The 13,773-nt window shown below is 53.6% G+C and overlaps 1 protein-coding gene across 9 annotated transcripts in view; it reads left to right on the forward strand.

Annotated features, from left to right (window-relative positions):
- Nucleotides 1–13,773, forward strand: part of CACNA1B (calcium voltage-gated channel subunit alpha1 B) — a 212,012-nt gene that overhangs the window by 64,030 nt on the left and 134,209 nt on the right. For 6 of the 9 annotated variants that reach the window (XM_025262075.3, XM_025262077.3, XM_044926594.2 and 3 more), the window contains 4 exons: nucleotides 2,893–2,996; nucleotides 5,220–5,335; nucleotides 5,676–5,732; nucleotides 6,776–6,868. In XM_025262075.3, the coding sequence (XP_025117860.3) occupies nucleotides 2,893–2,996; nucleotides 5,220–5,335; nucleotides 5,676–5,732; nucleotides 6,776–6,868 (370 nt within the window). The remainder of the gene's footprint in view (nucleotides 1–2,892; nucleotides 2,997–5,219; nucleotides 5,336–5,675; nucleotides 5,733–6,775; nucleotides 6,869–13,773) is intronic. The other 3 variants (XM_025262076.3, XM_025262082.3, XM_025262078.3) reach the window with 1 other exon arrangement.

Genomic DNA, 13,773 nt, shown 5'->3' on the forward strand with positions numbered 1-13,773 from the left:
TTTGACATATTTTTACAATGGCTGCTTTAAAATCTTTGTCAGATACATCGGTCATCTGCCATCTTAGTGTTGGTGATCTCTGGGGGTTCTCCAGAGAGATAAAGCAAACAAGACGTGTGTGTGTGTGTGTGTGAGACAGAGAGAAAGAAGGATCGCTATTGTTAGGGACTGGCCATGTGACTACGGAGGCTCTCAGGTCCCAATGAGCAGTGAGTGCAGCTTGGCCGGCTCGCGACCCAGGGGAGCCCGGCGCAAGTGCAGCCTGACAGCGGTGGAGGCCAGCAGCGCCGACGGTGCAGATGGAGCCTGCGCTCTCTTCCGGGGAGTCTTCTCTTACTTCAAAGAGGGTCCGTTCTTTGTTCTATTACGTCGTTGAATTGATTGGACGAGGCCCAGCACATGATGGAGAACTATCTGCTTTATTAATTAAAATGTTAATTTCATCCAGAAACACACCTGGAGAACCATCCAGAGTGCTTGGCTAGACATCTGGGCACCCCATGGCCCCGTCAAGTTGACACATAAAATTAACCATCACAGCATCTAATTCTTTTGTTTGCTTTTTATTCTTTATTTATTTCACAGCATCTATTCTTTTTTTTTTTTTAATTCAATTTGTTATCTTCCGGGTTCTTGTTTTGGCAAATGAGTGTCACTTGAAACCTGAACATTTTTGGCATTATATTCTAAGACCCTGGATCTTATTTAAACCCTCTGTTTTATCTGTCTTCCTCTGACTTCTGCCAAGAGAAGCAGGGGTTGCTGCCTTGCTTCTGCAAGGTGGGCGTAGAAGGCTGGTTTCCCCACCTGGCCTCCACGGGCACATTGTGGGGGTGTTTTTCATTCCGCCGGTGGAATGGTAGTTCTGCCTCCCACTGTGCCTCTGGGTGCTTCCCTGGTTGGGAGGGTTAGGTGTGCCTCATTTCTGCTCTCCACATGGTCCGTGCACATTACGTGGGTGGGGCATGTGTGGCCTCATTCCTGGGTGACGGTGAAAGTCTGACTTTCCCCTAGGGCCCCTCTGGCAGCAGCACCTCAGTAGGGAGCGGGTAATATGTCTCATTACTGCCGCCTGGGGGTGGAAGTCCAGGCTCTTTGTGTGGCCCCCCACTGATACCACAGAGGTAGGGTGGGGTGGGGGCTGTGGGAGGGATGCCCACCTCCCTGCTTGTCTTTCTCTGACATGTCCGTGGTTTGGGGGCGTTGGGAGGTTGGTTACTGCGTTGCAGTCTGGGGAGGGTGTTGTCTGGCTCCTCCTTGGTCTTTGCTGACCAGGGTGGAGGTGGCATCATGGTTTTTCTGCCTGTGTGGCTGGAGTAGTGCAGTCATCGTCTGTCTTACTAGGTGGCCCCCGTCCTGGCCCTTTGGTTAGAGAGAGAGAACGAGCGGGCGATCACACACTGGCTTTTGTTGCTGTATTTTTTGTCTGTGTCTCTTGGCATTTCCAGCTTGTAGGGTCTGGGATGTACGAGGGGAAAAAAAACAGAAACACTGGGAACTCATCGTGTGTCCAGAGGTCCCAGCTGATCTGCTTTCTTTTCTCCACTTTTTAGAGTCTTCTGTGAAATGTATATTTGCTCTAGATATAACGTTCAGGTTATTAACTGTACTCAGTGGGAGAATCAGGGAAGAGAAGGTCTGCTTCATCTTCCCAGAAGTGCAAGTCCTTGTTTGCTTCTTGAGATGAGAAGAGGGTACTTTGGCTACCGGTGGAAATGGTCCATTAGTGGCACATCGTGGAGCCAAACCCCTGACCGAGCGGGTGGGAGGAGCCGAGGCGGCAGCTCACATCTCCTTTTCCCAGAAGGAAGCTGGCTCTGAGGGTGCCCTTGAGGGAAGCTGGCGGCTTTGGCGGTCATTGTAGCCCATAGGTTGGAGTTCTGTTTGGATCTGGCAGAGGTTGGTCAGCGAATAGGGGCAGCAAGCAAAGTCAGATGTCTGAGTGTCTCTTCTGGTCAAAGCCCAGGGTTCTCGGCGGCCAGCCTGGAATCAGTGTCCAGGAATCAGAAGCCACAGGCAGCAGGCAGGCAGGAAGGCTCAGGACTTGCAGGGGTAGAGTCTGCAGTTCTGTCCAGGCTGGCGGACACTGGAGGACAGCAGTCTCAGCAGCAGCACCTGGACGTCAGCCCAGCCTCGGAGCAGGGCCAGGACGTCCACTGCCTCTGTCCTGCTCAGGCCTGGCCCTTGGCTCGTGAGCTGCCTCTGAGCAGAGGAGCAGAGGGGCCTGGTGGTTGCCTGCCCACAATGCCCACCCTTCTTGGTTCACTTCTAGCAGCAGATTTGTGTGGAGAAAGAGGTCTTCCCCAGTCAGGGGCCTACAGGGGCCCCTGAAAACAACAACAGTGGAAAAGAATTGGATGGAGAGGGCCTTATCCCTTTGTGGGCTGTGCTCTAAAAGCCAGAAGGCTTGAGGGGAGCCCCTCTGCATCGGGTCATTTAGGCCCGGCCCGAGAGCGGGGCTCTGTCGGGCGCGGCTCCTCCCTGGGGGCAGCAGCAGCGAGCTGCTGCTTGTTGATGGGGTGTGGCCCAGGCTGGTGCGCCGTGCTGTGGGAGTGGCAGGAGGCAGATCGGACTTGGACCTTGGGGTCCCTGGGCTTTACGAAGGAGGATTGTCTCTGAAGCTGCCTGGTGTGTCCAGCAGCCTGGGAAGTGGAGGGGAGGTGTCCAGGTGGGGCACCCGGTGGGTGAAGCCCTTGGCTTCTCGGTGCTGCTGGGAAGGTCAGGAGTGTGAAGCTCTTTGGTCCTTTGGGGGCCCCAGTCCTAGAGGGGGCAAGGGCAGGCAGGTGTAGTCTGGATTTCCTGTCTGGCCCCACCCGTGCCTGACTCTGCTGGTGTGTGAGAAGCCGGGGTGCTGTCCTGCCCACCGTCCTGCTTGTCTGCTCTTGCTTCCAGACCAACGACGCGGCTGGCAACACCTGGAACTGGCTCTACTTCCTGCCCCTGATTATCATCGGCTCGTTCTTCATGCTCAACCTGGTGCTGGGCGTGCTCTCAGGGTAAGGGGCCTTGCCGCTGCGTGCGCCTCTGTGTTTGCAGGCCAGGGCCGGGTGATGGGACTAGACGTGGCCTGTGTGGTATGGGGGAGGTGGGGCCCGGCCTGGCCCTGGGTTGGCTGTTCCTAGAGCCCTGAGCTCTAGCCAGCCTGCCCTTGGGCTGCCATCTGACCTCTCCCCTGGCCTCCTTGCCTCTAGATCTTGGCCTTCACCCCGGCCTCTGAGTTGGGAGGGGCTGCTGCTGCCTCTTACCTGGATTCGTGGTGGGGTTTCTGCAGGAGCAGCCCCGGGTGTCAGAGAGCCCTCGGCTGCCACACTGGAGAAGGAAGGGAGCAGCCCTGGGTCTGTGCCCCAGCCCCGACCCCTGGCTTACCCTCTTCTCTGGGCACCTGTCCCTGCTGACCTCAAGGAGAGGACAAGCGAGGGCTCAGGGCAAGGGTCCCTCCTGGAGAAAGGGGCTCTGACCCTCCTGGGGAGAGAGGTACAGCAACCTGTGGCCCGCCGCGCCCCCCTGGCCTGAGGCCGGAGAAGTGCCATTGGCTTCAGGAAACCGCCAGGGCTGGTGTCTGGGGCTTCCATGCTTCTCCGGGGCTGAGGAGGCTGTGTGGACAGAGTTAGAGGGCGTCTGGCTTGGCCTGCCACCCTGCCCCACCTGGGCATCAGATCCCTGTAAAGCTGGGGGGGAATGTTGCCATTCCCCCGTCCTGAGGTAGGCTGGGGAGAGCCGGGGGACCCAGCGGGCAGCTGTCCTCTTGTCTGAGAAGGTGCCGCCACCGAGAGGGCAGCGTCTGGGCTGGCGCTCTGCTCGGCTCTGATCTGTGCTCCTACTTCGCTCCCTCCTGTGAGGGTCTGATTGTCACTAGCGTGCCTTTCTCAGCCTCTCCACCTGGAGCAGCACCGGGGGTGGTGGGAGCTCCCCGTCAGGTGGAGGCTGCAGTCTAAGCTGGGATGGGGAAGCCATGGGAGGCCTGGGCTCAGAGGAGGATCTGGGGAAGGGGCAGCTCCATTGAGACGCAGGGGGACCAGCTTGGCAAGGAGGGTCGTGCAGGCAGAGAACTACTGGAGTGGAGGAGCAGAGAGTGTGGGGCCTGCGATGCAGGAAGCTCAGGGCTGGAGCCACTGTGAGCCACTCCGCTCACAGCCCTTCCTCCCAGAGGGGCAGAAGCCTGTGGAGGGGAGGCTCACAGCCGCCCCCAAGCAGTGGGTGCCGGGCGGCTGGGTCAGCCACTGCTGATGACTCTCAGGCCACCCGGGCAGTGTGGTCTCACCCCATCCTGCCCTGAGGCCTCTGCACTCGGGTGTGGCCAAGGGGGCTGGCCCAGTGGGGAGACCGTGAGGGGCCCTGCATCTCTTTAGTCCGGACTTGGGCGGGGTGAGATGTCCAGGAAGGAGCCATCCCCTCTCATGGCCAAGGCTGAGGTGGCTCAGGCCCTGATAGATGGTGGTCTCAGGCTCGGGGTCCATCCTGGTCGGAGCCGAGCTCTCTCCCTTGCCAGGGCTGTGAGAGGAGTCCGGCCTGCTGGGCCTGCCCCTCTGTCGAGCCCAGAAGCTACTGCTCCTGAGGGAGAACAGGCATGCTCTTTTGCCCCGGGAGCATGCCTGCCTGCACTTTGGGCGCCTGAGCTAAGGTGTGTGTGCGTGTGGTATGTGTGTGGTGTGTGTGTGCAGGGCTTCCTTCTGGCCTTTTGAGCCTAGAAGCTCAGCTGAGGTGGGGCAGGTGCTGAGGGCCCCGGGCAGCAGAGGGACCTCATGACGCTAGACTGTCTCCCTGTCTCTGGCTGCCCTAATCTGATCTGGTTCCTCCCTGCCCCTCCTTCTAGCATGGCTGAGGGTCTGAACCAGCCGAAAAAGAAAGGTGACAGTCCTCTGGAGGGTTCTTGTCCATGAGCTCCCTGCACATCTCTGTCCAGAGGACAGGGCCCCGCACTCAGAGGGTGTGCGCCCAAACCTGCTCTAGGCCAGGGGTGGTGGAGCCTCTCTCGGGGCACTGGGGAGCTGTTCCTATGTACTGCAGGGGCCTGAGTGGGGAGCGTTTGCCTGGGCCTTGTAAGTGCTCAGGTGGGCAGAGGCCAGGGTGGTGGGAGCCGCTGGGAGGGGTGGCCTGTGGCCCACTGCCCCTGTCCCGGCCTCTTCCTGGTTCCTGGTGCCTCTGGCTGTACAGGTGGGGCCTGTAGGTGAGATTATACCCACCTGATCTGCCTCCTGCCCTGGCTTTGCCCATCACAGAGAGTTTGCCAAGGAGCGTGAGCGGGTGGAGAACCGCCGGGCCTTTCTGAAGCTCCGCCGGCAGCAGCAGATCGAGCGGGAGCTCAATGGGTACCTGGAGTGGATCTTCAAGGCCGGTGAGGACAGGGCTGTGTGGCGCTCCTGGCCTGGGCTCTGTTGGTTCCCTGCCCCCACTCCAGGGCCCTCCAGGAGCGAGCTCTGCTGGGGTGGGGGCTGATTGCAGGAGGGCCACGTGAGGGGGGAGCAAGCCAGGCCCTCTTCACGGCACTCTGTCTGTGGGACACACCAAGGGCTCTGACTAAGTGGGATGAGCTCAGCCGTGGCCACAGTGGCTTCTGAAAGTGGGAAGGCCAAGCAGGCAGGGCCTCGCCTCCATTCTGCTGTGTTTCTGGGGGATGAGCCCTAGCTGGGGTGGGCACGGAAGGGCTCCGGCCTGAGGCTGTGTCTTGCTTGCAGAGGAGGTCATGCTGGCTGAGGAGGACAAGAACGCGGAGGAGAAGTCCCCTCTGGATGGTAGGTGGCTGCTGCCGGCACTCCTTGCCCGGCCTCAGGGCTTTGGGGCCACGGGGTCGCGGCACGCGTGTGCGCCTGCATGGGCTGCATGATGCCTCTGCTCTGCCGGGTGCCTGCGTGTCGGAGGCGGGCTCTGTGTGGGTCAGCAGCACGTGGCGGGCAGCCGGATGCTCCTGAGGGGCTTGACCAGAGTGGGTGTAGCCTGCAGTGGGCTCAGCCCGGGGTCTCAGGAGCCTGTGCTCACAGCACAGCCTGAGAGCCATGTTTTCCAGCATGGTGGCAGACTTGTGACTGGGAGAGTTCGCAGATGCCCCTGTTACAGTGAAACAGAAGTGAAAATCCAGTCCTTCAATCTTCCTCAGCTCGTTTCAAATCATCCTAGAAAGTTCTGTGGGACCGCACTGCTTCTAGAAGGCTGCGGTTATAAACCAAGCTGTGTCTGACCCCAGGGCTCAGGATGGTGCTGACCCCAGCTTGCCCTGGAAGACCCCTAGTGCAACGTGGGGCCCCAGAGCAGGGACGGGGCGAGCACAGCCTCAGTGGCAGGAAGGAAGGCTGCCATCTTCATGCCCGCTGCTCAGGACAGGACCAGACAGGGTGCCATGCCTGCCATGGTCTCGCGGGGCCCACATCTGGGGCCTGAGCAGGTCTCCCTGGCTCCTCCGCGGCCTTGAGCTCATCTCTCTTGTCTCACCTGGCCTTGGAGTGCGGGCTGCTGGGGCAGCTGGCTACGGCCCTGGCCTTTCCCTACTTGGAAGTTTCCTGGTCTCCATGGTAGCCAGGCCTTCCCCATGGACTTCATCATGGAGAAAAGGACAAGCAGGACCTCAAAATCCCTTGTCCCTTTTGCTCTGAGGACCGAGAGGGGCCATGGGGGCCAGGCATCGTCCTTCCTGCCGCCAGCCTTGTCTTCAGGACAGGGGACCTGGAGAGGCTGCTGGTTCCTGGAGATTAGGGAGTGGGCAACTGAGAGACAGCCCAGCCCTGCGGCAGATCGGCCAGCCGGGCTGCACTCATGCCGTCTGCCCACCCTTTGTTTAAAGCAGTGTTGAAGAGAGCAGCCACCAAGAAGAGCCGAAACGACCTGATCCACGCGGAGGAGGGAGAGGACCGCTTTGCAGACCTGTGTGCTGTGGGTGAGTCTGTGGGAGTGTGCTGTGCGGAGCGCGCCTGCTCCCTCCTTGCCGCGCTGGCTCTCCTCCTTCTCTTCCTCCCCCACGTCCCCCCACCCCCGCGTCAGTCAGCCAGCCCCAGGTCCGTGTGTCTGCCAGACAGCGGGAGGGACAGCGCCCGGGGCAGAGATGTCTTCCTGGGGCCAGGCCCTGAGGTGGGCTGCGCGCACGGCTCCTGGAGTTCTTCTTGGCCTCGTGCTCCTTCAGTTCAGCAGGCTGCTGGCTCCCGGCTCTTCTTGGCTCTGCTGGCCTGCGTGGGCTGGAGGCCTCGGGCGCGTCCTGAGGCCGCAGACTGCGCGTGTCGCTGCTGTAGGGACTGAAGTTTCTTTATCTCTCGCAAGCTCTGTGTATCTTCCATATTCCTTGGGTCTGCTGCCTCTGAGGCCTTGGCTTCATCTCCTGCTTCTCAAAGAGTGAAAGGGAAACCTGGTTCTTTCATCTCTTTAGTTCCTGTCCTCTTAGCCTGGTACCAGAATCCTAGCACCTGAAGTGCCTGGGCCTTTCCCACTGAATGCCCTGAGGTTGTGCGTTCGGTGGCAAAGGAAGACTCGGCCCTGGGCCTCCACCTTTGGCAGCATGGGGAGGGGGTGTACTTGGCAATGACCGCTTTGCGTTACAGGCACCAAGTCAGGTCCAGGCTGCACCTCCTTGCTCTCCAGCTGTCGCGAGTGGACTTGAGTTGAAGGACCTGCTTCCTGTTACACTGTTACATTTGGAAGACTGAACTCTCTAAGTCGTTTGTGTATTTGTTTATCTATTTATACTTCCCATTCTCTGTCCTCATTAAGCCCATGTCAATAGTTTGGGGTTTATCCTTCCCATTTTTAGATGCTCATCTCAGATAACACTCATACCACCCTCCCGCCACCGCCCCCCCCTCCCAAAATCACTGCAGATGGTGACTGCAGCCATGAAATTAAAAGACGCTTACTCCTTGGAAGGAAAGTTATGACCAACCTAGACAGCATATTCAAAAGCAGAGACATTACTTTGCCAACAAAGGTCCGTCTAGTCAAGGCTTTGGTTTTTCCAGTGGTAATGTATGAATGTGAGAGTTGGACTATAAAGAAAGCTGAATGCAGAAGAATTGATTCTTTTGAACTGTGGTTGTGGAGAAGACTGTTGAGAGTCCCTTGGACTGCAAGGAGATCCAACCAGCCCATCCTAAAGGAAATCAATACTGAATACTCATTGGAAGGACTGATGCTGAAGCTGAAGCTCCAATAGTTTGGCCACCTGATGCGAAGAACCGACTCATTGGAAAAGACCCTGATGCTGGGAAAGACTGAAGGCAGGAGGAGAAGGGGATGACAGAGGATGAGATGGTTGGATGGCATCACTGACTCAATGGACATGGGTTTGGGTGGACTCTGGGAGTTGGTGATGGACAGGGAGGCCTGGCATACTGCGGTTCATGGGGTCACAAAGAGTCGGACACGACTGAGCGACTGAACTGAACTGAACTGAAACCACACCCCCCCCCCACATACACATACACACATGGACACATACATGCTGTAGACTTTTGGGGTCTTTTCATATTACAGATATCCAGTTCCAGTTCAGTCGCTCAGTCGTGTCCGACTCTTTGTGACCCCATGAATCGCAGCACGCCAGGCCTCCCTGTCCATCACCAACTCCGGGAGTTCACTCAGACTCACGTCCATCAAGTCAGTGATGCCATCCAGCCATCTCATCCATTGTCGTCCCCTTCTCCTCCCGCCCCCAATCCCTCCCAGCCTCAGGGTCTTTTCCAAGGAGTCAACTCTCCTCATGAGGTGGCCAAAGTACTGGAGTTTCAGCTTTAGCATCATTCCTTCCAATGAACACCCAGGGCTGATCTCCTTCAGAATGGACTGGTTGGATCTCCTTGCAGTCCAAGGGACTCTCAAGAGTCTTCTCCAACACCACAGTTCAAAAGCATCAATTCTTCGGTGTTCAGCTTTCTTCACAGTCCAGCTCTCACATCCATACATGACCACTGGAAAAACCACAGCCGTGACTAGACGGACCTTCGTTGGCTGTATAGTTTCATACAAAATTTTCTCATCAGTGCCTCTTGGAACACCACCCCCCTCCCCGATCAGCTGGTCTAATTAGGATTTGCTTCTGTGTGGTGTTCGTAGTGTCCATGGTGTGGTGCTCACTGCCCTGTAATCAGCTGCTTAGACATCTGTGTTTGCTCGGCAGAGCTTTTGCCCCTGTGGGCTGGATCCCCGGAGCAGGCTGCTGCAGGGAGGATGCGCTGGCACCTTCCAGGGCGGCTGCTGTCCAGAGGGTCTGTGACCACACGTTCACCTTGGTGCAGGAGCACCTATGTTCTTGTCCTGCCTGGAGGTTGCAGCTACTCTCGACTTTTCCCAGTTTGAGGGGAATTTGATGATTATAAGGTGGTATTTTGTGGCAATTGTAATTCTCATTTCACTCACTCCTAGTGATTTTGAACCTCTTTTTAAGTGTTTGTTTCACATCTGAATTTGGGTGTTGGTGACTTTTCATGTACTCTGTACGCTTTTCTGTTGGGTTGTTTGTGTTTGTTAATAGGAGACCAATATATATTGTGGATTTGAATTTTAATTTTTTTCAAATTTATCATGTGTTAATATTTAAATGGTCCCTCTATTCTTATTTTACCTAAAGTTTTTTTTAAAAAAAGTTTTTATTGTGATTTTGTAAAATGAATTAGGGAGGTAAAAAAAATCTTTTCCTGTAGCTTGGAATAGTTTAAATAACACCTAAATTATCTGTTCTTTAAAGGTAAAATAAAAATGTGAACCCATCTAGCTAAGAAATGAAAAGAATGTGTTAGTCACTCAGACGTGTCCGACTCTTTGTGACCCCATGGACTGTAGCCCGCCAGGTTCCTCTGTCCATGGAATTCTCCAGGCAAGAATACTAGAGTGGGTAACCATTCCGTTTTCAAGGGGATCTTCCCAACCCAGGGATCGAACCTCGGTCTTCCACATTGCAGGCAGATTCTTTACCGTCTGAGCCACCAGGGAAAATAGTATGGACCAGTGTTATATTTTGTGAGGAAATATTCCATTTTGTTGCCTTTCAAGCTTGTTTCTATAGAACTGCATGTAGAGCTCTCTTGTATTCTTCTCGCTCCTACATTCAGTTCTTTGCTGGTCCATTCACTCAACAGATACTAAGTGCCCAGATGTGTTGGGAAGTGCCCGAGGCATTGAGCAAGATGCAGAAGCCTTCATCTTTGGAGTTTCCATTCCAGTGCTAGGTGTGAAAAGGAAAAAAGCAGAGAAAGAGGGGGTTCAAAGGGTCTGAGGGTTAGGGGTTTAAATAGAGGGGCTACAACAGGTCCTGAAAAGGTCACCTTTGAGTAAAAAGCTGAAGAAATGAGCAGGTGAACTTACCAGGGCACAGAGCATCCCCGAGACAGGTGAGAGGACCCTGAGGCAGGAACGTCCAGGAGGCCTGTGTGGCTGGAGCAGAGTGGAGGGCTGGGGCAGCAGGAGAGGAAACAAGAACGCCAGGGGGGCTGAAGCCCAGCGTGGACTCTGCCAGCCATGGCGGTTTGCAGAGGAGGGTGGCATCTGGCTTCAGGGAGGCACTGAAGACTGCCTGCCATGCAGAGAGGGCAGGGCAGGACCAGGTCAAGGGCTGCTGTGAGGACCGCAGTGCTGGGGGCAGGGGTACTAAGTAGTTGGATTCTAGATCTATTTTGAGGACAAGCCCATAGGATTTCTGATGAGTCAGACGTGGAGATGAGACAGAGAGAGACATCAAGGACAGCTCTGCAGGGAGTGTCCACAGAGGAGCCCTGCCCAAGAGGATAGGACTGGAAACCCATGCATTTTGGGGGACAATGACTAGAATTTGGTTCTGAGTTTGTGCTGAGTTTGAGATGCACGTTGGAGATGTAGTGGGGGTGTCAGCTGGGCACTCTCTGTGTTAGGGGCTGGCATTCAGGCTGCAGAAGGCATTTAAAGCTCTGAGACCGACTAGATTGTGTCGAGTTTGGTTTTGCTTTTTTCTGGTTGTCAGTATATTTATCTTTGATTTCTAATTTCTTAATTAGGATCATGTAAGCTTAGTATGTATTAATGATGGTTTAAAATAAACAGATTGTAGATTTCCTTATATTTTTTGTTTTCATTTTTATTATTGTTATTTTTAGTCATTATTAGGTTTATCTTTCTACTTTATTTTGATTTATTTTATTATTATTTTTCTAATTTCTTAAAATGTATAACTTGTTCTTTTTTCTTTCTTCTTTAACAGTGAAAGCAGTTAAGGCTGCATGTTTCCCTCTGCACAGAGCTTTGTTATGATGTCCCCTCTGTACTGGTTTCCAGATAACAATTTTTTTACTCCTCTTGAGGCAAAGGTTATCTGGGAATGTGCTTCTGAGTTATAAGCAGCAATATTTTGACCATCTTTTTATTATGTCTAATTTTATCAGATAATGATTGGGAAATGTGGCCAGTAAATCTCTATATTTAGAAGTTTTCAAATTCCAACTTCATGACCGACTTTAGAAAGTTTCATCGACAGAAGCATGCTCTGTGTATGCTCTGCTTTTGTGAGTTATCAGGTTATATGTGTGTCTCAAAGTCAAGTTTGTTGATTGTGTTTTCCAGTTCTTTAGGTCTTTATGTTTTATCTACTAGATCTGTTCAGTTCTGAAAGAGGTGTTTGGAACATTCCCACTTCATTTTTTATTAATAAGTTTCTTTTGTATTTTTTTCTTAAAACTGTGTGTGTGTGTGTGTGTGTGTGTGTGTGATCGGAACACATCATGAGATCCGTCCTCCTACATTTAAAGTGTGCGGTGGATTACTGTTGACCGCAGGTGCTGCGCTGGGCAGCAGGTCTGCAGAGCTTGTCCATCCCGCTTCACTGGAACTCTGTTCCTGTTCACAACTCCCCAGCCCCACCCGGCAGCCCCTGGTCACCACTGTCCTGTCTCTGGTTTAATGAATTTCACTATTTTAGCTCCCTCATCTGCGTGCAGTCGTTCATGAAGTATTTGTCTTTCTGAATGTAGCTCATTTCACTTGGCATGACATCCTCAAGGCCCATCCATGTGGGCACATATTGCCAGATTTCCTTCCTTATTAGGGCTGAAGAGTATTCTGTGGTGTGTGTAGACCACATTTTCTCTGTCCACTCAGCTGCCGGTGGGCAGTTAGGTTGTTTCCATGTCTTATCTGTTGTGAATTGTGCTGCAGTTTACACGGGAGAGCTCGGATCTCTTCAAGATCCTGATTTCAGTTATTTTGGAGACCTTTCTTTCTATAGATGCAGATACATGCTGTGCTCACTCAGTCGTGTCTGACTCTTTGTGACCCTGTGGGCTGTAGCCTGCAAGGCTCCTCTGTCTATGGGATTTTCCAGGCAAGAACACTGGAGTGGGTTGTCTGCCCTCCTCCAGGGGATCTTCCCAACCTAGGGATTGAATCTGCATCTCTTATGTCCCCTGCGTTGGCAGGTGGATTCTTTACCACTACTGCCACCTGGGAAGCCCAAGATAGAGAGACAGAGCTAGAGATAGTCTCCCCAGCAGCCGGCTTGCTGGGTCATCAGGTGGTTTTAGTTTTCACTTTTGAGGAGCCACAGTGCTGTTCTCCATTTACGTTCCCATCAACAGAGCACAAAGGTCTAATTTCTCCATGTTCTCAGCAACACTGTCTTTTGTCTGTTTGGAAGTAGCCATCCTGACAAGTGTGCGGTGATAAGTCTTGTGGTTTCGATGGGCATTTTCTAGATGCTTCCTTGTGTATGTCTCATGGCTTTTGTTTATATATTTGGCTGCTATATATTTTTATGGCTGTTACATCTTCTTTGTGAGCATGTGTTTGATCATCACACAATACCTTCTTTATCCATTTACCTCCTCCACTGGACAATTCCTTGTCTGCCAGCAAATGTCTTACTTTTCATTACTACCATTGTTTTTGGGTTTTAGTTCGCATTGCTTGGTATCTTTGTGTTTCCTTTCATTTTCAACTCTTTATGACATTAAGTATTTTAAATGTTCTTCTTACAAACAACATTTAGCTGGGTTTTGCTTTTTTTTAACCCAGCCTTGTGGTCTCTGTTCCCAGTGGGGGAGTCCAGCCTGTCTCTGGGTAGTGTAAGGCTCAGCATCCGTGACTTCTTCCTCCTCCTCCTTTGATATTTGGTGTCGATGTGTGATACTGTGGTCTCTCTCTTTCCTGCTTTGCTCTTTGACCAGGTTGCTGTTCATCATGCTCTCCCCTCTGCTAATTTCCGCTTCTTCCTGCTTCTGTTCCACAAATGACGACCTTCCATCCCTGCTCCCAGAATTAGAAACATTTGCTTTCCTATTTTCATGTTTTTCTACCCTCTTTACCACCAGGATGTGGTATTTCCATAATGAATTGCTGTATTTCCCGTTTCTCTGCCCCACCCTCAGCCCAGTAAGTACTTGCAGCGTTTCCCTCCTTGTTCCCCACTCCCGGTGGGAGATGTCTTGGGGATTTACTTCCTGTGTCTCCAGGCCCTGCCCGGCCTTTGCGCTGCGCAGCCGCGTGGGCGCTGCCTCCTCTGCAGGCTCTGTGTCCCACGGGGTTTTGCTCCATCTTGGCTCTGCTGCCTCGGTGCTCTGCTAGGCGGCGTGTGGGTGAGTGACCGGCTTCTGCACACGCTCAGGCTTCCTGTGTTGTTCTCACGACAAGAGAGCTTTTGCTGCTGTGCTTGTTCTCTCTTGTTCTGCGGGGGTCACTGCCTGTTCCTAGTGTCCTGGTTGCAGATATGGCCCCGCCTGGAATGCCCTCTGCCTGGGGTCTGAAGCCCAGGGGGCCTCTCGGCCTGCAGCTCAGGTCTTCCTACTCGAGGAATGTTTTTTTCCATTTGTTTAGTTATTTAACCTCCTTTCCTTTTTC

This window comes from Bubalus bubalis, chromosome 12 (genome assembly GCF_019923935.1).
Source record: "Bubalus bubalis isolate 160015118507 breed Murrah chromosome 12, NDDB_SH_1, whole genome shotgun sequence".
In the NCBI taxonomy this organism is placed as follows: Eukaryota; Metazoa; Chordata; class Mammalia; order Artiodactyla; family Bovidae; genus Bubalus; species Bubalus bubalis.